The sequence below is a fragment of the Sorex fumeus genome, unplaced genomic scaffold, assembly GCF_029834395.1.
Source record: "Sorex fumeus unplaced genomic scaffold, SorFum_2.1 ptg000043l, whole genome shotgun sequence".
In the NCBI taxonomy this organism is placed as follows: Eukaryota; Metazoa; Chordata; class Mammalia; order Eulipotyphla; family Soricidae; genus Sorex; species Sorex fumeus.
In genome coordinates, this window is record NW_026606100.1 from 46,919,642 (window position 1) to 46,944,968 (window position 25,327).

The 25,327-nt window shown below is 41.2% G+C and overlaps 1 protein-coding gene and 1 non-coding gene across 2 annotated transcripts in view; one reads left to right on the plus strand and one right to left on the minus strand.

Annotated features, from left to right (window-relative positions):
* The window catches only part of RAB11FIP2 (RAB11 family interacting protein 2), a 43,166-nt gene that overhangs the window by 6,147 nt on the left and 11,692 nt on the right, over nt 1–25,327 (minus strand). Inside the window, exon 4 of the mRNA XM_056120527.1 lies at nt 4,025–4,070. Within this exon, the coding sequence (XP_055976502.1) occupies nt 4,025–4,070 (46 nt within the window). The remainder of the gene's footprint in view (nt 1–4,024; nt 4,071–25,327) is intronic.
* Nucleotides 376–512, plus strand: LOC130029958 (small nucleolar RNA SNORA5). Its single transcript, XR_008793407.1, has one exon. It is a non-coding gene; the product is annotated as a small nucleolar RNA SNORA5 (small nucleolar RNA).

Here is a 25,327-nt window from a genome sequence, read left to right on the forward strand (position 1 = left end):
ATAAAATATCGAACATTGAAATCCTGAGTTAATAATTGAGTTAATAGCAGTCTTCAGGATTTAACAGGATGGACAAAGATGCTGAAGTTCTCTAAGGCTGAAACAACTTATCAGAAACTGGGAAGAGATGCAACTTCATGCTCTAAAACCATCCCAAATCTTTCTGTGCAACAAGTAAAAAGGCAATTCTGGAAATGCGTCAGTTTATATTTTATTCTCCTCTCTGAGATCAACATTTGATAAGGCTCTCATATTTACTGGGATATTTAGTTGGTGAGTTTATAGACACAGACATTAGAATTTTCTAATCACATCTTTAGAAAGTATTTATTCTATTAAAATAGGCTTCCTTAGGAAAGATAAAGCACACTATACTGAGGCTGTGTCAAATTCAGTGCCCACCCCACCCAGGCAGACCCTGGCCCTGGAAGGCGGCTGCGACACTGACACTATGACCCATGACCCTAATCTCCAGCCCTGGACCACAGGGATAAATTTGTATACAGACACTATTAAGGGAAAAGAAAAGAAATGATACGGCACACTACAAAGATAATTTTGTTTAAAATTTACTAAACATAAGCAAATATTTTTCATTGTAAACTAAATAATTCTGCAGATTGAAAAAGAAACCAATCTGGACCTTTCTTTCCTTTTCTGATTAACAAGAAGTTCTCTTTAAAATGTCTGGGCTGCAAAGCGACTTTTCTGAGCTGCATTTTTAAAAAATATTAATGCCCAACTCATGTGTCTAAGGAAGCATTTACTGAAAAACAGGGGCTCACGTGGGAATTGCAGGGATTAATAAAATTAAACAAATGAGATTCATAACTGATTACTTGACTGTTTTACAGGTTTCTTTAAAAAATTTAACATAATAGTATCTGTGAGTCTTTCAGTTTAACTCAAATTATACATATATGAACTGATTTCTCCAAACTAATTGATACTACACAGTTAGAAAATAATTTATACTGCTGTAGCAAACACTACACATTTTTACCACATAACATATAGCTTAAAGTTATTTTTTAAACATTTTCTTAATTTGGTGGATGAAAAACATGTCAGAAAATTCTATACTGATATAACTAGTGTCATGATATAAACCAATCCAAAATCTAATTTCTTTAATTCCTATTTCTTATCCTGGGCCACTCTAGTTCAACACGCTAGAGCCACAGTCAGAACAGACACAGTTCCTCACGTGGCCTGTTTCGAGTCGTCCCAACCATCAAACACTGTACATAGAGATTTCCTGGAAACACTGTTCTGACTTTCTCGATACATTTTCCACTTGTCCTTTTATGTGAAAACTTTACCCCAAATTTCTGCATCAACTTTCTAGGCAGGAAAACATATTAGAAACACATGTACTACAAACAATACTTTAAAAATATAAAATAATTGAAGTTTTATGTTCAGTTCCAGATTTTATCCCATATTTGAAAATCACTGTAAACCTTTCAATTTTTAAGCATAAAAATGCTTAAAGTAACTGATACTCTATGTATGTATATGTATATATGCACACCTTCTGTTGATACAATAAAAATAAAATATTTAATGATATAATAAAAATATTTACTAATAGGTAACAAAATATTTTTCTACTACAAAATTCAAATATAAAATTTGAACATATAAACTGAAAATATAAGAATATAAAAAAACTCAAATATAAAATTAATTTTTCAAAAGACACTATTGATGTTATTTCGGGAAGGACTTCTAAAATTAAGAGCTCTCCGGCCTGATGAAGATTCTCATGACCTACACCGGGAACCTAAGCCTTCCTCCGTCTCCTGAAGCACACCGGAACAGCACATACGTTTTGAAGATATCCTCTTAGACTGAAATAATGTAGGAATGTTTTCTTTTCCCTCTTCTCAACCAATCCTTTTTCATTCTTATCCAATCTCTGCTAAAATTTTTCATATGCAGATTAAGAAGATGGGGGATTGGGTGAAAGAGTAACAGGATTATTATCTGGAGTTTTCTACTGCGAATTTCAAATACCTAGTCCAGCAAAAGACTTGGAGAATTATTAGTGAACTATTTTTACTTTACACATAGTCTAGCCTTTTAAACCAGAAAATGTATGGTCTTTTTTTTTTTTTTTTACAATATTTAAATTTAAACAAAAGCAAATTATCGGGACTCAAAATAACTGAAGATTTAAAGAAAGGTTGTCCTGGTAACCAAATATTGGTGGGGTCCAAAATGACATCCAAGGCAGCGAGAGGAGAGAGAGAGAGATAAGATGAAGGCTTGGCATTCTCTGATCATCTCATTATTGTTCTAATGAGGAACTTTGCTCTGGGAATATCATCTCAGCTACTTTCACATCTTTTGTCCTCCTCCCTTCATCTCCCTTTCAGTTCTTAATTAGGCTTTAAAGAGCTCACACTGCCCTTTCAACTGGCTACTGCTCCTGTTTAAACACAGCGCTTTCACCGACAGGTGTTGGCACTAGCATATAAGACATACAAACTTAATTATAAAATACTATGTCCAGAAGGGGAAAAAAATAACTCGGTGGATTGCTATTATTGGAGAACTTAATGTAAATTACTTCAAACATCTTATAATCTTCAACATAAAAATTGTTCAAATACTTTCCCTCAATAACGATCAGTATGAGGATGAGCTTTCTCCTCTTAATTGTATCTTGAAGTAAATTAACAACACCTAGTAATCCTTTAACTGTCATTTAGAATAGTTAGTATTCCGGAGAAAAATAATCACACATCAAGGATTCTTTTATCACCTTTAAATCCTTTAACTAAAACAATTTTCACATTTTATTTCTTTAAAGAATTCTAAGGATGCTTTTATAGCAATAAATTACAAGATTTGGAAAAGTACATTTACAAGCACAGAGAAATTGTAATTAAGGTTACTTAACAAACAATAGCTGCACATTAAATCGATTTTTTGATGTTGCATTTTGTTTGAGATTAAGTAACCGCCTGACAGAATTCATTTTATTATCTGATCAAAGGCTAACTTCATATATTCTGACATATCTCACCAGACTGCCACATTATAAAGATTTGAGCATTTATGAAACATCAAAACTTACAAATCATTTACATAAAACAGTAAAAACATGGAAAAAAAATCCTCCACTTCTAAAATGTTTTCTACAATTTTAAAGACAAATAACTGCATTTAGAATGGTTTACACTTCACCATGGTTTCTTCTTAGGCATATCACATCACAGAAAACTGCTATGTTACTGCTTAAAAAAAATTCTTATTATACATCTGGATCGCACACATTAAGGACAGATGGTTCAAACAGCAACCATCAGCCTCTTGGAATAAAGGCTCTATTTCTGTTATTCAGTGAGAATTTAGTTTTCTACCAAGAACATGTGCCCATATTTTTCTAAAACAACTGATTTTCTAAGGCTTAATATATCTAGTCTACACCAGCAATAACACACTGAACCGAGACCCAAAGCTGAACTTTTAACTCATACAACAAAGATACCTGAATAATGTCATAGAATATGTGACTTAATTCGGCTGTGATTAGCAACCCCGCCGATGCAGTGGCCTGCGTTGTGCCCGGACAGGGCCATGTTCTCAAGGCTCTTCCAAATAGTGTGCCAGGGCTGCCGTTCCTCTGTCGAATGGGAACCGCGGGTTTACTTTTACTTCATGACAATAGAACGGTCCGTTTTTCCGTGTGCTCTTATTCCGTAAGTCTAAAACTGACCTTGACTTACAGCTTGCATATTAAACTTGAAAACAGCCTGCGATGTGCATGCAACCTAGACTGGCTTCGGTTACAATGACATTGGCTGCAACTTCACTAGATCACAAGGCAGGAACACCGCGGGCAGATTAAATAAAACCCAAGTTCAAACCTTTCTTTGCCTCGTCTCCCCAGGGGATCACCATAAACTCTAATCCCCAGCACTGAAGGAGACAGGGTTGGTCGGAAACACGCCCAGGACAGGCTGGCGGCTGCGACCTGTCTCTGGTATTTCTCCGGCCCCCACAGGCGACTCACCGGAATTTTCCTGAGGTCTTCACTACTTGCTGGATTCACATGAAAACTGAGAAATAAAAGATAAACATAAACGTCTCAAGGGTATGACAGTCCATGTGGGAGGAAATAGAAAGACATTTTTAACCAACACTGCAATAACAATTTCTAAAGTACTAAATTAGTCTGATGAAATTCAATCTGGGATCTGGTAGAACACACTTACCAAACACTCTAAAGCATCTACAAATGTTAGACTTTGATGAAGAACCCTTTGGTTCTAAATGGAACTGAAGAACTCTACCGTGAAAAGTGAAGTTTCTGAAATACCAGGGATTGTATGCAATGAGAGAATTTCTAAAACTGTATTTTGTAACAAGTTACTCATTTTATTTTCACAGGTAACTCACCTGGGCCTTCTAAACAGAACGCTGGAAAATTGAGTAAACTTTTAGGCTGGAAGAAATGCAGAATAAAAGGACTTACAGTAATCTTTTAAAATTCTCTATGTATTAGAAAATTTACTTTTAAACATTATTTTCTCAGTGAGAATAAATTCAGGGTTGTACGAACCACATTTGTCATTATTGTGGTTTCAAGAATACCCAAATGGACCAAAACGAAACGGTTTTCTTCCAAACACAGAGTAAGAAAACATCACAGCTGAATACCAGAAACATTTTCTTCTTTGAACTATGTCCATTAAGAAGGGGGCCACAACCCAAACGAAGTGAAACTTCAAAGCCACCTGATGAGTAAATATTTCAGCGTTGCTACTCATGTCTAATTTTTGCCCGGCACTTAAGATTACCGACCATTAGAACCTCTACAAAGCATCACCATCCTAGCAACCTTTTTGTTTAAAACCACAACTACACAGTGACAGGACTGCTCTGACGGTGCTTGCCTTACATGCAGCTGACCCTGGTCAGCAGGGCATGGTCCCTGAGCACTGCAAAGAGCAACCCCCAAGCACAGAGCTGACAGCAGTCTCTGAGCATTGCAGGGGCTGAGGTGCCCCTACCCAACAAAACCCAAAATGAAAACAAAACACCAACAACATACAACTGTAAGATGTATCTTTTCCATCATCTGTGCATTATCAAATAATTGAAATATTTTCTAAAAATTTTTGACTGTGTGTGAAAAGCTGAACACTGGTTACTATCCAGCCAGTCTCCAGAAGTCCCCATCATTCAGGTATGTGCCCCAAGCTCTACCTCTATGACCCATGGGTGCACAAACTCTGTAGGAGACCAGCCGGCATGATCCGGTGTTGTTTGCTAACACTGAAGACTGGCCAACCTAGCTTCTGGCACTGAATGCTGACCTCTTTGGGCTGAACTCTGGGGCACAGGTGTGGCATTTCGGTAAGGCTGGGTGATAGGGAAGGAGGGACAGAGGTGTTTATTTTTTTCTACCTGCAGTGTGCCATTTCAGACCAACACAACTCGCACCTGACTTCATTCCCCTTGTTGCACCATCTTACGATACCAATCTCAGAAGTCTAACTTAAGAGTGACTGATTGAGAAAGCTGCCAAACAAAATCCAAAAGTGACTTCGTCATTGAGCACAGCCCAGCCCAGCCCAGCCCAGAGTGCCATGGCAGCAGCTGCAGTCACATGCGCTACCCATCCTCCCTGGTTCCAAGCCAGGGAGGTCAACACAAGGGTCCAGCGGGATAGGATGGCCCTCTTTGCCCCCCCCTCACCCCCCCGTTATCTTCCTGGAAGTGGCTGTCTTTGATTCCCGGAAGTGGCTTAGGGCATGAAAGCCAAGATTCTCATTCTACCTGCTGTGTGCCCTCTAGAAAGAGACTGAAATTTATGCCTACGTTTCTCATCTGTAAAATCGGGAGAACAACAATATCTACTGTCTAAAGCCACTGTGACAGGTTCAAGAGTTAACATCGTGCAAGATGTTCAACACCAAGTAAAGGGGTGAGCAGAGAGAACACGCCCAATAAACTATTTTACTTACTAAACCTTTACAGAGCACTTAAGTCCGTGACAGACACTGTTCGAAGTCATCTTCATGACTTCTATGAAATATATGATGCCCATGTTCAAAAGAAGGAAACAAGTCAGGGGCTAACTTGGTGGGGGGAAGGGAGGGGGCTGAGCGTGTGGCTCTAGATACTGACCTAACTGTGAAGCACAGTCTAGCCCCCAACCCCTGCGTGGACATCAACTCAGGGAGCACTGGGGCACCAAGGGAGTCCTAACACACCTGCCACCTGGCTGAACCAGAGAGCAAACATCACCTTGTTCTGAACTCGCACCAGGAGGAACTGCACCTGTAGGGGCTGCTGACGGGTTCCCGGAGCACAACCTTCATACCACACAGAGAAAAGCAGCAACTGGTCAAGGCAGTCCTAATTCAAGGAAAAGGCAGAACTCAAAATGACAAGAAGACGTGCAGGCCAGAGAGACGTGACTCTAAAGGCATTCGTGTGGCCCCCTGCAGGACTACAGGACAACGGAGACCCTGGAAGACACGGCAGTCCGGAGGGAAGGCAGCAGGGTGGGCCCTGACGCACAGCACAAAGGACCCAGACCCGCGCCACAGCGCCATGCGCAGGGTCCGACAATTCCACCTTCTCTCACAAATCATACTGTCTTACAGGAGAAAATCACGCATGGCAGTCTCACCACCATCAGAATCTGTCTCTGGAATAAATTCTTGCACCAGGACACAGAAATACTTGCGATATATTTAGTGCAACAAGGACAGTAAGAAACATCAAGGCAGGGATTTTCATCCAAAGCACAAAATGGTATGTTCTATTCACAGGTGTCGGCCTCTGGAACTACAGTGAATCTCAATGACAACCTGGAACACGTCTGAAAGCGCTTAAGAATGATCCACTGAGAGGAGGGTCGCGTGCATCAAGCCTCGGCCACCCCATTCTACCTGGGTGCGCGGGGAGGGCTCTGGCACTCCGCGGCGGCCGCGCGGCTCTGAGGGCAGGGCTCTGGCACTGGGCATTGTCTGAGCTCTAAAGGCAGAGTCCCTCCCTCAGGGCCGCCTTTATAGTCACACACTGACGTGTCACACACATGACGAACTCAGTCATTCAGGCCTGCCTGTTCTCATCTGTCCTTAAGGGGGGAAAAAAGAGTGAACTGAACTGGACTGAATTAGCTGGTGAAAAATAAAACGTCTCTTTTTCTCGAAGTGTGGCACCAATTTGTGACATCTTTCTCTTCGGACTGCTGTCCTCGTGTCAGACAAGATACTGAATAACACAGTCTGACTGCTCAACTGAGTTGATGAGTTTTTTAAAATGGTAATTTTCAGTGACGGATAAAGCAAATTAAGACACGCTCGCATTCAAGAAGCTTGGCGAAATGTAAATTTCAGAACTTAAACGTAAAGGGTAGCAGAGAATTCTAAAGAAAAAGTCTGGTAAATTCATACTAAAAAGTTTACAGTCAATACAATGCTTCGCATTTTAAGGCTTTTAGGTTAAAGATGGAATATTTTTACTCAATACATTCCCGAATTAAAATAATTTTTTTCTAGCAAACATTTTAAATTTTAAGTGAATAGCATTCAAGTATTTTATTTCTAGGAATCAGTAGCATTGCTTCTGAAATACCCACTTATCCATATTATATTATAAAGTCAGAAGAAATAATGAGTGAGGAAATAAGTAAACTGGTTAAAAGCTAAAACTGGTCCAAGATTTTCCTTTGTGCTTTTCCAGTGAGAATCCTGAAGAAAGAGAAGAGACTATTGAGTCTCTTAGCTTTTATCAAGAGTGAAAAAGTACAAGGTACTGGTCAAGACTAAAACCCACAAAAGAACAAAGATCTAGTACAACTGATTAGCTATCTTGCTAGTATAATATATTGCAAACTGTGTAAATTCCTGGCTCTAAGATTTCAAATCTTTCAATGAGAACTCACGTAACAACACCTGAAACTCTTTAGGAGGCAGTTAAAAGCACGTATTATTACAATTTCCACAATATCTTTTTCTAACCCCGTGAATTCACTGCTGCTGAAATTATAAAGCTAATTCCATTCTGGTTTGCCACCAAGCCCATTTTGTTCCGTGCATTCCAGTTTCTGGCAGAATCTGGGATGTGTCCATCCTACGGAGGCCGGCAGAGAAGGGGAATGCAGAGAAGAGTAACTTCTTCCAACACCACTCCAGTCCTTCTGTCATGCGTGAAAAACGCTGCTGACAAATTATTTACAAAACAGACTCTCCTCTTGATGTTCTTTAACTGAGAGAGTGGATTTTAGACACCTGGGACCTCTCTTCGGTAACAGGGATGAGGCGGGCAGTCAGTGGAGGGTTGTAACGGAACCAGAACCTGCAGAGCCTGAAGACAGAAAAAAACCCACTTCCTAGGCGGCGGGGGCACAGGACACCAAGCCTGACACAGTGGGACCGAAGGGGCTATAACCCACCGCCTCAGGCACTGTCACGATCAGTGGGAACTCACGTTCTTGGACCAATCCCGTACACCGAGCGCCATTTTATTCATGTTTTTAATTGAATCAACAGTGATATACACATTTACAAAGTTGTTCATGACTGGATTTCAGTCTGATAATGTTCCAAAACCCATGCCTTCACCAGAGTACTTTCCCACTACCAATGGTCTCAGTTTCCCTTCCCCCCCCCATCCCACCACCTGCCACTATAGCAGGCCTCTCTCTCTCTCTCTCTCTTCCCCCCTCCCCCATCTCCCTCTCCTCCCTGCCTCCCCTTGGGCCTTACAGTTGCAATACAGATAATGAAAGGTGGTCAGGTTGTCAGGTCTATCCCTTTCCCCATGCCCTTCACCCACACACACTTCTGTGACAAGCTTCCAACCATTCCCCTGCCCTCCCCACCCCTGTTTACCCTCACCTTGGGTATTAGTCTCATACTATATATATTTTATATCCCACAAATGAATGCATTCTATACCTGTCCCTCTCCTTCTGACTCATTTCACTCAGCACGATCCTCTCCACTTTTATTTCCACGGACAGAAGAGGAAACAGGCCTAGAGAAGAAGCCTGACCAAGGAAAACCAGCCCCTCCTGGTCCAAGTCAGGACGCAAGGAGAGCAGCCAAACTCCGCGGTGCCAGCCCCTGAGCCTCCAATCCTACTTCCTCTGCGTTTAGTACTCGAGACACCTCTTCCCACGGTGGGCCCAGGGCCGGCTGCTCCCAAGGTCTCCGCACACTTGCTAAGGAGTCTCCCGTCATCCCGTCAGAAACCACCAAAGAAGGAGCTGCTGGTTCTTCCCTCTTCACCCCTCCCCCTGTGGCCAGCCCTCCCTGCAACTGGGAGGCCGACGAGGGCCACTCCTTGGGCCCCAAGTCCCATGGCTCAGGTGGACGCCACCAGCACCGGGTGGGCTTGATCCCCAAGCCCAGCCCCATCCTGCACGGCGGCAGCGGAGGAGAAAGCCCACCCTGCAGCACTGGTCTCCTCACGGATCTCTCTGACATTTGCTGTTCTCTGTCATCCATTTCCTGCTGGGATCCTAATCTATGAAAATACAATAAATGTCATCAACAATTTCACTGCATAATTTGACATGGTTAAGACAAAGGCTTTTTCTCTTTCTCTTTCGGAAGAAAGATCCAAAGTCAACAATGTAGCCTGATTATTCATGTGAATTATCTACTTTCCCCTTTCTATTTCTGGACTCCGTAACATAAATCATGTTCGCGTAACATGATTTTTTCCTTTTTTTAAATTTTGTCTTCTCAAAATATACATCCTCTCCTACTATATAAATGACAATTCACGGCTGACCATGAAATAATGCCTGGCCTTCTCTTTAACAAACACTTTCCACATCCACAGAGCTAGGGTACTTTATGTTCAAATGTATTCTTAGTTTTGCATGACATGACTAAGGGCTGGTGCTCTTATAGTGCTGAAACAGTGTCGCTGCCTACAGGGACTTGGACTGGAACGATGCCACCTCATGTTCATAGACTGCCTTACAGCTGAGAACACGTCTGGACCAGTAGAATTTCTTTCAAGATGCTCCCAAGGGGACAGCCATCACTAAGGTGGGTAACGTTACTTGAGCAGGATCTTAATCAAAATCAGGCTCTCAGGCTCTCAAGTATCGCAGCTCCCATTTGGCCCTTCCCTCCCTCCGGACAGGACCGGGGTGGTGGGTCCCCACCAGTACCCCCACTGCCTCCTACTCCATTGAGATTTTCTCAGCTGTCCAGAGCCTATTTACAGCCCTCTGGCCCTCAGTCATTCCACCAGGAAAAGAAATGCTTTCAATTCTGCCCACCGCTGATGCCTCCTCCCTTGCCAAGTTGGTTCCTTTGCTCATTTACCTCCTCTAACCTGAATCTCCTCCGAAACTTCTTTCTTCTCCTTTGTGAAGGTCAGTAACAAATTATTTCCACGAAAGCTAACAGCCTCGTTCTCTATCCCTCCCCACTGCTGAAAAACAGTGACTGGCCTGAACTCTTCCCCTGCCGTGTCACAGGGAGCCTCATTTCTCGTTTCCAATGGCTCCTTTTCCTCTTCATCCTCCTCTTCGCACTCATAGGTGGGAAGCACAGGATATTCTTACAGTCCTCTTCTCAGACTCCTTTTCTACTCTGTGTAGGGCAATTCTCCATTCCTCCATTCAAGGAACTGATGACTGCCAAGCCTCTGATCTTCCATCCCACTTCTTCCTCCTCTCAAAGACCGCCTTTATAAATGCCAATACAATGTGTTGGGTAAGTTATCCGAGCTGCACCTCAAAATTAAAAAGCCAACCATCATTCTGTCCATTTTATCGGCTGCCTTACTCTCTGCCACCTGGTACAACAGGTGCACTGGTGGCTAAAGGTGAAACCCCGGAGTCATTGAGCTCCAATCTTCAGCCAGCGCAGCTGCGATTCTCCCCACTCGCCTTCCTGGCATGCATCAGTTTCCCCACCACCACGTTCCCCTCTTCACCAACACCTTACCTCCTGCCGAGGCTGCCACCCACCCTGAGCTCTTATCAGGTCTGTGTCAAATTGGGCCCACACCAGGGGCTGGATATGGAGTTGGTCAGTGTCAGTCAAATCTTATCATTCACCTGTCAAAAAACTTCTGGGCTCTCATTTTCTCCAGAATAACCTTTCTTAGCCTGGCTTCCCAAGCCAACTGAATTTGACTTCAGATAGATTACCCATGGCCGGTATCCAGGAACAACCTGTTGACTAATTCTAAATTTTATACTTGCACAATTGGAATTAAAAAAAATTATATGAAATAAATACAACAATGTTTTGTATGACAAAGTATAATTTAAATATAAAGTATACAACTAACTAGACCTGTCACCTTTCATGAAAATTTAACTCAAAATCAACTACGGGCCTAATATACAATGTACAACTGGAAAATAACATAAGAGAAAAATCTTGATGACCTTGAGTTTGAAAACAGTTTAGATATATCATGATCTATGAAAGAACTGATTAGCTGAACTTTATTGAGTAAAATTTTTCTGCTGAAAAGGAAAAAAGACAAACCACTGACAGAAAAGAAAATACTTGCAAAAAACATACCTGATAAAGGAATGTTATCTAAAATATACAAAAACTGTTCAACCGTGAAAAAATTCACCAATTGAAAACCGGTCAAAGAGCTCAACAACAACTCACCAAAAGAGACAGGCAACAAACAGGCTTCTGAGAAGATATTTCACATCCTCTATTATCGAAATTCCAATTAAAATGACACACCTATCAGACTGGTCAAAATCCAGAACACAGACACCACCAGTATCTGCATCAGGATATGGGGCATCATGAACTTTCATTCACTGTGGAATGGAACGCAAAACGGTCAGTCACTTGGGAAGTCAGCTGGAAAGTTTCTTAAAAAACTAAACATACTCTTACCACTGAATCCAGCAGGCATATTCCTTGGTTATTTACTCAGAGATGTTGAAAACTTATGTCCACACAAAAATCTACAAATGTCTACCATCAGCTTTACTCAAAGTTGACAAAATTTGAAAACAACCGGAGTTTCTTCTACTGGGGGGATGGAAGTTTGGGGAACACCCTCAAGGTGGTTCTCAGGAGGTCCAGAGGCCTACTGGGTCTTGGGGTTGAATGCGAGACTAGATCAAGATACAGTGCTGCTCAGAGGCCAGTGGCCACTTGGGTCACACCAGCACCTCTTAGGGGCTACACCTAGCAGTGGTGGGGTCATGGGGTTGAGGATCGAACAGGAGATCAAGCCAGAGTTGGGCACACGCAAGGCGAGCTCCCTAAGTCCTGTACAACCAGCCCAACCCCAAGACAACTTTCACAGTGAATGGGCAAATGAATACGTGGACAGAAACCAAGGCTTCTCTTTTCTCTTTAATACCCTTTCTAATATGAAAAAAAAGGTGACATGACCCTGTGTATATAAAATTGGTAGACATTATCACTAACAGTAAATCATACATTTATTTTTAAATAAAACCTCGTGACCTCCCCACATTCAGTTACATGGTCTCACATGTCATCATGACCCCCAGTTTAAGAAGTTAAGATATAGACATGGGAAGCCTGGTCAGTACTAACACAGAAATGAACTAGCAAGCCACGAAAAGATATGGAGAAAACGTCAATGTACATTTTACTAACGAAAGAGGCCAATCTCAAAAGGCCACATATGATATTTGAGCCCAAGTATGTAACATTTCAGAAAAGGTAATAATATGGAGACAGTAAAATGACCAGTGGTGGCCAGGGAAGAAAATCCATGGGCCATGCACAGGGGATCTGGTGGGAGGGTGAAAGGTGGGGAGAGGGAGGGAGAGGTGTGTAAGTCCTGTGTCTGATACTATGCTGGTCACACAAGTCTGGAAGCATTTGTCGAACCTCACAGAACGTACAACACCCAGTCAGCCCTAATGCAGACCCTGGGTTCTGGGGGAGAATGGTGTCAATGTGGGCTATCAACTGAGTGCACAGTCTAGTGGGGGAGGAAGAGTATGGGCAATCTTGATCTTCCACCCAACTTTGTGGTAACTTACAACTGCAGCACTGTAGCCCTGTCCTCCCATTGTTCATCGATTTGCTCGAGCGGGCACCAGTAACGTCTCCATTGTGAGACTTCTGGTTACTGTGTTTGGCATATGGAATATACCATGGGGAGCTTGCGAGGCTCTGCCATGCAGGTGGGATACTCTCTGTAGCTTGCCAGGCTCTCTGAGAGGGATGAAGGAATCGAACCCGGGTTGGCCGTGTGCAAGGCAAGTGCCCTACCTGCTGTGCTATCGCTCTGCCCACAGGGCAGAGCCTGGCAAGCTCCGGGTGGCGTATTCGATATGCCAAAAACAGTAACAGTAACAAATCTATAACTACTCTAAAAAAAAAAGGTCTATTACTACATATGTATAATCCACATGCATATATGATGATTTGGTCTTTCTATCTTAATCCTGGATTCTCTATTGTCAGTCACTGAAGGAACTCTATCTCATTAAACATCTCATTTTTAGCATTTGACACACTGTCAGGGCATTAGCAGATGCTTATAAAATGTTTGTTGAGTGATTTAAAACAATACAAACCAGGCTAATAGTTGATGGTGTCAATCAATAGACAGTATCAACACAAGATTTAACATCAAGATACCAACTTCCCAAAGAGCAGAGGAAATCTTTTCCTCAATACAGAGTTAATGTATTAGTGAAAGTTTTTTCACCTCTCTTAAGAAAAGAAGATAAATAGAATTATTTCAAAACTTACCACTGACAATAGAAAGAAGTTTCTAACAGATTAATTTGATATTTTTCTGGTAAATCCTGTAAGAAGTCAATGCATACAAAGAGACTCAGTATTAAAAACATTTCAGGAAATATTCCTTAATGGTTCTTCTTTATAAACCCTAAAACCTGAAGTGTCCCAAGAGGGCTCCACTAGTAAAACCCACCTTTATACACGTGTGTCCTATTCGCTACACAGGCAAACAGCTCATGAGGCAAGGTGCAACTCAAGGTTGGGCGTGCTCTTTCTTTTCACCAAAAGCAAATAACTCAGCACTGAATCAGATTAATGCCATTATAAATTAAAATACTATGTTCTCTCCTGGGACTGGGCATGTAGAACAAATACCTGGATGGCAAAAACAGAACCGCATACAAAAATGTCTATGGGGACTAGCAGTAATTTACTTATTAAGATTCTCACAGGAAAATCTTTTATGAGATCTCATAGGCAAAACAATTAAAACTGGGGGTCAGTGACACCAAAACTCATGGACAGCAAAAGGAGGGCTGACTGCTTTTCTTTCACAATGAGTAAAAATTAAGGTGTGTTTTGTTTGTTTGGGTTTTTTTTGTTTGTTTTTAAGACGTCCTTAACACTTGAAGGTATAAAGGTAGCCAGGAAATTAAGACATGTTTCATCAATAATGTAATTTCTGGGGCATCTCAAATCTAACTTAAAAAAATTTCCAGTGGAATTTTGCCTTTTATTCCATACCATAATTATGTTTCTCTTGAAAAAGAAACTCAGGGCTTAAGAGATGGTACAGTGAGCTTGCCTTTCACACAGCTGGCCTGGGTTCGATCCCTGGCACCACATATGGAGCCCCCAGCAGAGTAGTAATCCTACAGCACAGAGTCGGGCTAAGCCCCGAACACTGTCGGTGGGATCCCCACTACCTCTACTCCCAAAACAAGAAACTCCACTCACTGGATCTTTGGAAAAATTGATACTGGTGAGTTGCATTTATCTTGGTGCTGAGTAGGACCTGGCCCACCTGCCTGCCATGCATACCTGCAGTCTATCTGGAAGTGGGAGACAGAGCAGGGATCAAGCTCAATCAAATTTAGGAACAAAACAACATTAACGTGGAGTGACAAGGTAGCAGGCCCCTGGACAGACAGACCGACCCAACACAGGGTCTGTGTGCCCATGTGTTCCAGGCTGATCTGACACAGGTATAAGTCTTTTTGGTGAGGGTAGACTGAGGATAAACTGGGCTGAAGGAGGACTGCTTCCTGGGGGTGAGGGAGGCGTGCAGACTGATCTGATTCCCTTGATGCTAGGTATAAAAGCAGAGAAGGCCCACAATATCCGTGATCCTTATCACCCTACCCCCATCAAGTGACTTCAAGGAGGGGCACAAACCTCCTAGGGTCCTTCCACTGGGTGCTACTAGCCCAGCCCCCTGAGCTCACTCTCGGAAAGCAAAACAGACCGAGCAACTCGGACACTACTGGTCACTACAACCCCAGCCAAGAATGCGGTCTACAAACACTCTCAGTACTCACAACTCTGTCTCACGGACTTTGAAATTGTTTTTAAAACAGAGTATATTTCCTTGCATAAAAATATACTTCAGCAAAAGTAGATGAAGACATGTCTTGGAAATTAAATGTTCTTTATGAACAGTTCTTGATTAAAAAAAAACAACTATTCAAGATCATTTAACGCATAGATACCCACTCATTTTAAAGACTGGACCTTGTAATATTTACACATGTCTTGATACAATTTCCCCACTTGCCTTTATATGCTATTAAAATTAGTTTTCACTCAAGTGTTTTATTTTAAACTGAAAATCACTCAGAAATACTGTCTCACTAGCATCTGGTTTTGATTTCATGAGTATCTCTTCCTATTCAGGTTCATATTGTGTAGGCAGTAATGTCATTACTCAGAGTTTCCCCTGAATTGGTTTTCAAGCACTTCACTTACTGGCTAAAAAATCTTGATATTTTCTAAAGAATTAGGTGCAAATTCTTCATTCTGGTATGCTATAACAGGTCCCCATTTCAACTACTATCTCCAACCTAAACAGGTTTAGGTATGCTGGGCCTCTAAAATGCACTGAAAACACTCATTTTCACTCCTATTTACCTCTGTCTTTTTCCATTTTAATCTTCATTCATGAAAGTTCTTTCCTTTCTCTTTCCATATTCCAGGTCTTTGAGATTCTGTTAATTCTACCTTCTGCAATATATATTTCACCCCTTAAAATTTTTTATCTCCATCAGCATTTATTAACTGTATCACCAATTAGAATTGTATATTTTGTATCCACCTACCTACTGTCTTAAAGACAGAGACATTGCCATATGCATCCTTTGTATCTTAACAGGAATACCATTCACGTAAGAGAAAGAAAAGTAATGAATAATCAAGGAAGAGCAAAAGTAACTGCAGTCCTTATAATCAATCAAGTTCTAAAACAAACATCACTACTTTATAGTAAGAGTAATTATAAAACCTTTGCCTTATAAGGTAATAGCCTTAATTTTCTAATGAATATAGACACCTTTAATCTCAACTTGTTTATTTCATAAAGATTATTATTGGACTACATCTTCAGAAGAGTTCGAGCGGGCCCAGTAACGTCTCCATTGGAGACTTTGTTGTTACTGTGTCTGGCATATCGAATACTCTCGGTAGCTTGCCGGGCTCTCCGAGAGGGGCGGAGGAATCGAACTCAGGTCGGCCATGTTGGCCGCTTGTAAGGCGAACGCCCTACCCGCTGTGCTATCGCTCCAGCCCCTTAGAAAAACTATTAATTTGATTTTCTGAATGAGACCAGTTGTAGTTACTGGTTTTGGCATATCGAATACACAACGGATAGCTTGCCAGGCTCTTTACACTAGCACGCGACAGGGACAAATGGAGACGTTACTGGCGCCCGCTCGAGCAAATCAACGACTAACGGGAAGTTAAGTGATCAGTGATTTATTTTCTGATGAATGTATCACCTTTATCAGCCGAGGAAAACCAGGAGCGCCTAAATTTTTCATTTATGTATGGTTCGGGGGGGCACTGAGGAGACTCATTACTTAGATATAGTTCCACTGAGCTTGCTTAGAGTGACTATGACATACTCTGCAGACGTGGTGGAAAAAGATGGCAGCAAGTGTCACTATTTCCACGCTCAGTGTGGCAAAACACTTCAGGCCTTAATCCCCACTTTACAGCTGAAGAACTCAAGACCTAGAAAGGTTAAGTGACACCATAGTCGCATTCAACAAACACAAAACTAGACGGGCTCTCAACATACACTTTTAATAAATATCAACCTTTTACTTCCTTAAGAATATTCTATTACTATTACTCTCTTAATTTTCATGTTAAGACCATGAAATTCTTGCTAGGCAGAAATTAATCAAATACACCTTCTAAATCGAATTATTAAATTCCATTCATAATTATTTCCAGTTAAAATTTCCTTTGGGCTCTTAATGTCTTTGAAAATGAAAGAAACCAATTAAGAAACAAATACACTGTGCTCCCCAAGTACACAAACTCTGCGATTCACGGATTCACCTGAAAGTCCCCGTCCCCACCGAGCTAACAAAGTCTCCGCCACCCCGTGCACGTGCACACAGTCACCCCTGGGCACCCGCTAATTGGCTCCCTGGCAGCCTACTTCCTTCCTCGGGAAGCTACCAGGCAGAGGATGGAGAGGGGAGCAACATGGCTAGGGAAAAAGAAACGGAGAAACTACACCATGGTTGCGCAGATGCTCTCAGAGTCTATAGAAACCACTTGTAAACTATTTCTTCAAAGCACATCTCAAAAGCTTTTATTGAGTTTTCTCGCTATTAAAGAAAACAACTGTCTTGTTACTCACTCCCTGGCTTATAAAATCCTCTTCTTGGTCAAGGTCCTGCACGAGGCCCGTCCTAGCGCTAGGAGACCGCTGCCTACCCGTCCACAGCCGACTCCATCCTCGGCAAGGTTCATGCAGCTCTGATTATGGGCCTCTCCCGAGCTCATACAGCTGAGAATTTAGTCCTCTCTAAGGGACTCTCTCAGTCCTAATAAATACATACGCATTTGTTATAGCAATTTTTAAAATGAAATGTGAAGGGATGGAGAAAGTTCAAGGGTACACAAGTCCACAAGCTTTGTGCACAGCTCACACCAGTTCAATCCCCATCACGAGATGCAACCCTGCAGCACAGGAGAGCCGCTGGGTATGGTCCTGGAAGTCCCCAAGAGCCACGGGGGTAGCCAGGGTCAGCCCCGCACCAGCACTGCATCCTTGGATCCTTGCACCGAGCCACCTGGTTGGATGAGGCGGCCAGGAGCCCAGTTTGTCCAGAAACAAAACTGAACTTGAACTCAGTTTTACTCAAAAACTGGTTTGTTAGATCTTTAGCAGGAAGATTTATGTTGTTTCTAAAATATATGAAGTAAATTAATGTTTTATACACAATATAATAATGACTCATGAATATGTTTGCATGTTATAGAATATATGACATAGAATACTGTTTTATTTTAGTGCATCCAAAAAGAGTAAGTTTTCCTTAAAAAGTTAGTTTGAGTACAGTGGCAGAGAGATGAGTGTTGGAACATTGACAGAAGCCCAGTCATGAACTTTGTCAGCTGGGTTAGTTGGTCTTTCTATCTTAATCCTGGATTCCCCATCCCCCTCTACTGTAAGCCATTGAAGGAACTGTTTCTCATTTAACACCTCAGTTTTAGTATGTGACACTGTCAGGGTATTAGCAGATGCTTATTAAATTTTTGTTGAGAATATTAATAACCAGTGATTTAGGTCAATAAAAACTAGGCTTACAGTATTTGATGGTGTCAAACAATGGACAGTATCAATACAAGATACCAAGTCCAGGGTGACTCATTTAAAAAATATTAATTAAAAAATATTAAGTTTAAGACAAATGTCAATTATCTAGATTCCATCATTCTTAGAAACTATACCAAAAGATAATCACATAAGGGTTTCACAATTATATTTCACTATCACAATTTTCACAATACAATCCACTGCTTACTTTTCTATTACTAGCAGTTATTTTGTTTGCTTTTTGGGTCACACTCGGTGATGCACAGGGGTTACTCCTGTCTCTGCACTCAGGAATTACTCCTGGAGGTGCTCAGGGAACCATATGGGATGCTGGGAATCGAACCCAGGTCAGCGGCGTGCAAGGCAAACGCCTTACCCACTGTGCTATCGCTCCAGCCCCATCACCAGCAGCTATTTAAAACACCACAGACACTGATGACATGGCCACCGGATACCTGATGTGGCCCAAGTGGACCAATGTGAGATGTTCTAACCACAGGAGGAGGATGTGTGGACGAAAGTGGCAAAATATGAAATATGCACTGTGATTAGTAGTTTATAAATATCAGTATACAGAAATAAAGGTTAAGGAGAAAGAAACAGAAGATGAGGTCCTAAATGAGATTCTAACAAACTTCAACGGAGTGGAGATTTGGAAAAGCCCAAACCACTGGAGAGAAAAACATGCAGGAACCACAAAGCCACACCCTAATAAATTAGTAACTCCATAAAGATTGCAAAGTTGGCAATCTTGTGTTCAAAAAAGCCAAAATGTATTTCAATGTTTAAAAACAAGCTCTCAAAGACTGTTTTGATACTTCCATGCTTATCTAGAACAATGAAAAATCCTTTAATTCTATTTCCTAATCCAAACATCTAAAATAAGTTACTTAGGATAAATAATAATCAAAATAACCAATGCTAAAATGACAGATATAATTAAAAGACTACAGACCTGACATTGTTGGAATCATTTTTACAATGCTGTCTTTCATTAAATTTAAGACACCAGTTGAAGATTCATCATTGAAACAATCTTCATTTCTCTTATGGTATCAATACTCTCACTTTACTCACTCCATACAGACACACAAAAGTAGAATGGGAAAGCATCAATTTAGCTCTCAAATATCTCAGTGACTCTCCCTTCTTTTACATCCTCATGCTATTATCACCCCCATCAATTCTTACCATAATTATTTCCAGTGTTCCTGCCCCACGCCCTCTCCCTCCACCTGACTCCTGTCCCCAGCAGATCCTGCAAGCAGCAAAGCTATGTGTCCAAAACGTGACTGTGATCACCACGATTTTTATGTTTATAACCTGATTTCTTTGTATACAATAAACGCTCCAAATTAATAAAGATGAAGTAAGGTAAGTAAAAGTAAAGTAATAACGATGAAAATATCATTTAATTATTGAATCTGGCCCTAGAAAAAATCATCCTAATGGCTTAAAATAGCATACTATTAAGAACAATGGAATAATTTAAGAGAAATCCAAGGGCTTACTATTCTTAACCTTCATAGTATAATGCTCTATATAAAGAGTTTGCTAAATGTGTGTTTTTTGAACCAGAATTTGATTTATACTCCAACAATTTCACACCTACGGAGGAAAACTACTGGACCAAAGATTTGAAATCGAGACTATCAAATCTCAAACTTGAAAGTAGAATATGAGTATTACTAGAGGAAAATAATGTTAAAGCAATTGGTGAAGGAGAGTCTCTTCTCTGGTCTAGACCCTGCTCATTTGAAAGTAGGTTAAAGATAGTAAGGTTAATTTGGAACAGACAATTTTACAGGCCATAGGGCTAAAAACAAATGAATAATAAATGTCTGAAACAACCTAGAATCACATATTTTAAGTCTTTCCAATGTAATTCTCTCAAAACATACCTGTTCATTAATGGTAATTAACAAAGACTAATCGACATTTAACAAGTTTCTTTGCTGCCTGGTTTTAAAAAGAAATAATCCTCTTGTATCTATCTTAAAAGTTAAACCAAACATTTACGTATTAAGAAAAGAGTACACTGGATCACTTGAATATAATCTTAATACTTTCCTATCAGAAAGCTGGAGGACTTTCATATTATATCTTATAGTTGATCATATCCTAACAACCTGTTCTCTTTAAGTATTGGACTCGCTATGTGTTATCCTGTGTCCAGTGCCTAAGAGCTCGTTAATTACCTAAACTATATCTCCATAGGTCTTGTTAATTACCCGTCTCCTGTCTCAGAGGACCTTGTTAATAACTTGTACAGTCTCTCTAAAGAGGTCCTAACAACACATTAAAATTAAAGATGCTTTTCTTTTAGCACCTGTCAAGTGCTGTAAATTGAGAAATTTTCACATCAGTTTATTAGCCTACAATAGTTTTTGTGGATTTTGAGGGGGCTTTTTTCCTTCTTCCACTGAATTTCTCTGTATCTCAATCTCTCAGCTCAAAATAATAACAACTCCACAAAGTTTGTCTTTTTTTGGTTACAGAGCTTTTTTTGTTTTCAATTTTGAAGTCTATAAATATCAATTTGCATTAGTGAGTTAGGAAAAGGATGGCAGGGTTGGTATCTGCAAATTAACCCATTGGGATGGGCACCAATTAATGAGAGCTATTATAATGAGTATTAGGATGACAAAGGGTAAAAAAGTTTCAAGCAGTATCTTGGGAGTTAAGCATAAAAGTTGTAGTTAGTGTTAAGGGAACTAATCACCGGGCATATTTCACGTTTCTAACCATTGTTCCATTGGCTACATTCTGCAAATCCCTGGACTCTAATGGATTAATGGCTTAAAACTCATCCCACAAGTTTTTGTTTTCTGTTTTATAAATGAAACCACAAATTTTCAGTTGCAGTGAAGATTTATACCTTGTCAAGAATAATAAGCATATTATCTTTAATATGACCAAAATGTAAATGGGAAATAAATAATGCTACTAAAATAAAATTATGTCAATAAGTAATAAAAGGTTCTACAGGAAAAATAAAGGACAACTTAAAAATGAGCATTTCTGTAGGATCATTTACTTTAACTTTTAAAACCATAATATGAACTTACAGGAAACTGCCTATCCATTTTTTAAGTAAGTTATAAAACTTCCTAGTAATGATCATTTGCTTATCTTGATTTGTGAAGACTAGACCCATACTTCATCTAGGTAACCAGATTTTTGTGGCTTCCAAGAGAAGTATGATATAAGTGCAGACAGGAACTGACTAAGGAAAGAAAGAAGAAGGCGGGAGAGAGGAGGAAAACATGAAGAAGGTCAATGGAATCCCTGAAGCAAAAGGTATACTGTCATGTAAAATAATAAAGCATCAGAAAAACATGAGTTCTAGGTTCTAAATACTATAAATTAAACTGTCCTTAAAAATAATCATTTGAGACTCAGAAAGAAAGGGATAGACATAGAAAGACTGCATTCATCTGGGGAACATAAAGGAACAAAATAGGAGACTAACACCCAAGAATGGCCGAGATTAGTACCAGGAATTTTACTCCATGGCTTGGAGGCCAACCACACATACTAGGGGAAAAGGGAGCTCAGATAAAGAAGGGAACACCAAATAAAGGTGTTGGGAGGATCCTCCCAGGATGGGAGAAGCATGCGGAAAGTAGACTATAGACTAAACATGATTGTCACCCATTGCCTCTTTTGCTAACCACAACACCCAATGAGAGAGAGAACAAAAGGGAATGCCCTGCCACAGAGGCAGGGTGGGATGGGGGGAATGGGGGGTGGGAGGGATACTGGGATCCATGGTGGTGGGAAATGGGCACCGGTGGAGGGGTGGGTGTTTGATCATTGCATGATTGAAACCCAAGCACAAAAATGTGTAAGAATGCAACTGTACCTCATGATGTCTCACTATTAAAAAAAATTTTTAATAAAAAATAAATAAATAAAAATAATCATTTGACCAAAGATGTAGGCTCTTCATAGCAAATACCAGAAATGCAAACATAGGTATATATGTATAATAAAATCAACACAGCTTGGATATATAAATATGCCCTTAAGTATCACAGAGCTGCTAGGAGTTAGTCGCACGATATACAAGGCCATAGTAAAGGAGGGTATGCAAAAAGGAAGGCATCATCTTTATGTGGATGAAAACAAAATTCTCTGGTAAAAATCTCTCTCTAAATTCTTGTTGTCTGATAAACTGACCTTCTAACATCAAACTTAGCTCATTAGAATATGCCTGCATTACAAATGCTTTTTTCACTGCAGAGAAGATAGACAATCAATTTGATTCTTAGATGAATAACATTTCCTTCGTAGAGCTCTGTCCCAAACCTTCTCCTGGAACCTTAGAAAGTGTGTAACACAGAGCTTCCTTTAATAGAAATACAAATACAGCACAGTATTTACATGCAATTCATCATTACTAGTTCCTGCTTTACCTGAACTCTGAAAAACAATTCATTCATAGATGACATAAATATTTAGCAGTCAGACATGTCTGCCTACTCTTCAAATGCCTACAATAATTTAGGTGTGTCTCAGCTAATCCATCAAATCTCTCACTCCTCTTAATCAAGCTGATCTCCTTACTGGGCCCACCTGTAAGGCAAAACCGTGTGCCTAAGTTGTCTATTTAAAGACAAGGAAACCAGCCTAACTCCTTAATTCCAACTCATCTATATGTCTGCGTTTTGATGCGATACTGAAACATTTAGATCAGCTGATGATGGAGATTCCCAAGCAGTGTTCAAATGGCTCTGGGGCAACTTGCAGTGATTTTTGGACGAGGTGAAAAGTGGTTGTGTGCAAGGACTCCAGGATGAGGTGGAACTCAGATCCTGCAGTGCCGGGAACCCTGCGGGCCGCTCCTGGCAGTGAGGAGTGAGCTATGCGGTGCAGGGGGTTGAACTGGGGTTGACTGCCTTGCACCTACCCTAAGTCGCAAGTCCTAGAGTAGAAATTTCTATACCCAAAGATCAGTGAGAACCTTTTAAAAATGTTTATTTCGGGGTGCGTTTACTGACAATTCTAATTCTATGTGAGGTGGGCCCCCACTGTAGCACTGTCCTCCCACTGTTCATCAATTTGCTCGAGCGGGTATCAATAACGTCTCACAACAAATTGTGAGACTTGTTGTTACTGTTTTTGGCATATTGAATACATCACAGGGAGCTTGCCAGGCTTTGCCGTGCGGGCAAGATACTCTCAGTAGCTTGCCGGGCTCTCTGAGAGTGGCAGAGGAATCGAACCCAGGTTGGCTATGTTGGCTGCGTACAAGGCAAACGCCCTACCCGCTGTGCTATTGCTCCAGCCCTGGACCCCACAAACTGTAATTTTTAAAAAGTCCCTAGGAGTCTCGAGGATTAGCACCAGGCACACACACTAATGTGGGGCTCTGGGGCAGCCAGCCAAGAGCACTGGGCACGAGCATTCAAGGCTGGACTGCCAAGACACAGAAGCATCACAGAGCAATTATGTCCTTTTTCAGGAGAAGTCCCATGAAGGAAAACACCCGATCTACATCCCAAAGGAATTGGCGCTTTTAGCACCCAGGACAGAGGTCAGGATACTCAGAGGTGGGTTACGAGTCCCCTCCATGACTGAACCCAAAAAGGACTTGGCAAAGCTTACAAGGGCCTGAGGATAAATGAGACAGGGGCAGGTGATCAGGGCATGTCTCTCACACGCATCTAACCTGGGTGGGACCCCCACACCACAAAGTCTCCCAAGCATTACTGGGTATAGTTCTGGAGGCTCCCAAGTATCTCTGGCTATGGCCCACCCAGTCAGTTTAATACTGCTAGGAGTAGGAGACTTTGGGGTCCCCTGATCACAGCTTGAGAACCTCTCCATCACCATCCTCCTCCGCCACCACTTGAAGAGGGAGTGAGAGAGAGAAAGAAAATGAGATAGGGGAGAAGGAGAGAGAGGGAGAGAGAGACACACAGAGAGAGAGAGAGAGAGAGAGAGAGAGAGAGAGAGAGAGAGAGAGGTGGTGATGGTAATTTACGTAGAACAGAAAGTTAAGGATTAATAAATGAAAAGTTAGAGAGTTAAGAAAAGCTTAAAATAAGCTTTGAAAGTTGAAAAGTTTAGATGTAGTATTGTAAATCCTTAGTTCTTAGGATTTTCACTGGTTTACTTGAAAGGAACAACAACAAAAAAAATGTATGACTCTGTGCCCTGAACACTAAATAAAAACAATGTTCAGTGTTGTAATAAATACAAATAAAACCTGCAGTAACCGGACTTCTGAGAATTTATCATCCAGACAATGCTCAGTTACTCAGAGGTGATCCTCCACATGCATTCAGGACCCCGAGACCCCCATCTTACAGTTCTGCCTCCCGAAAATCTCCATCCAGCTAGTACAAGGACCAAGGCCAAGTAAATATTTCTGGCTTTGCATGCCACACAGTCTCAACTGTACCATAGCACAAAAGCAGCCATAAACAAAAGTGTGGGCTGCGTTCCAATAAAACATTATTTATAAAAACAGGCAGTAAGCCAGATTCGGCCCCCAAGCCTGGTGCTAAGCCCGGACCTCTGGAGGAAGAGAAGCATACGCAGACCTGCACGAGGCATCTCTGGTTACCAGCGGCTCATAGCGCTTCATTGACCAACAATGTGATCAATGAAGGGCCTAGCTGCCTTGTTGAAAAAAGGAAAAGGAAGAAATCTGGCTTGGTGAACACAGCTGCCTATTTTCACTTTCCAGCTTCAGGAGGGAGGACAGCTGAGTGTTACAGAAGCATAGGCACAGGCTGTGAACGAAAGGTTGAAAATGGTACAACAAACACCCAGGTATATGGTTTCA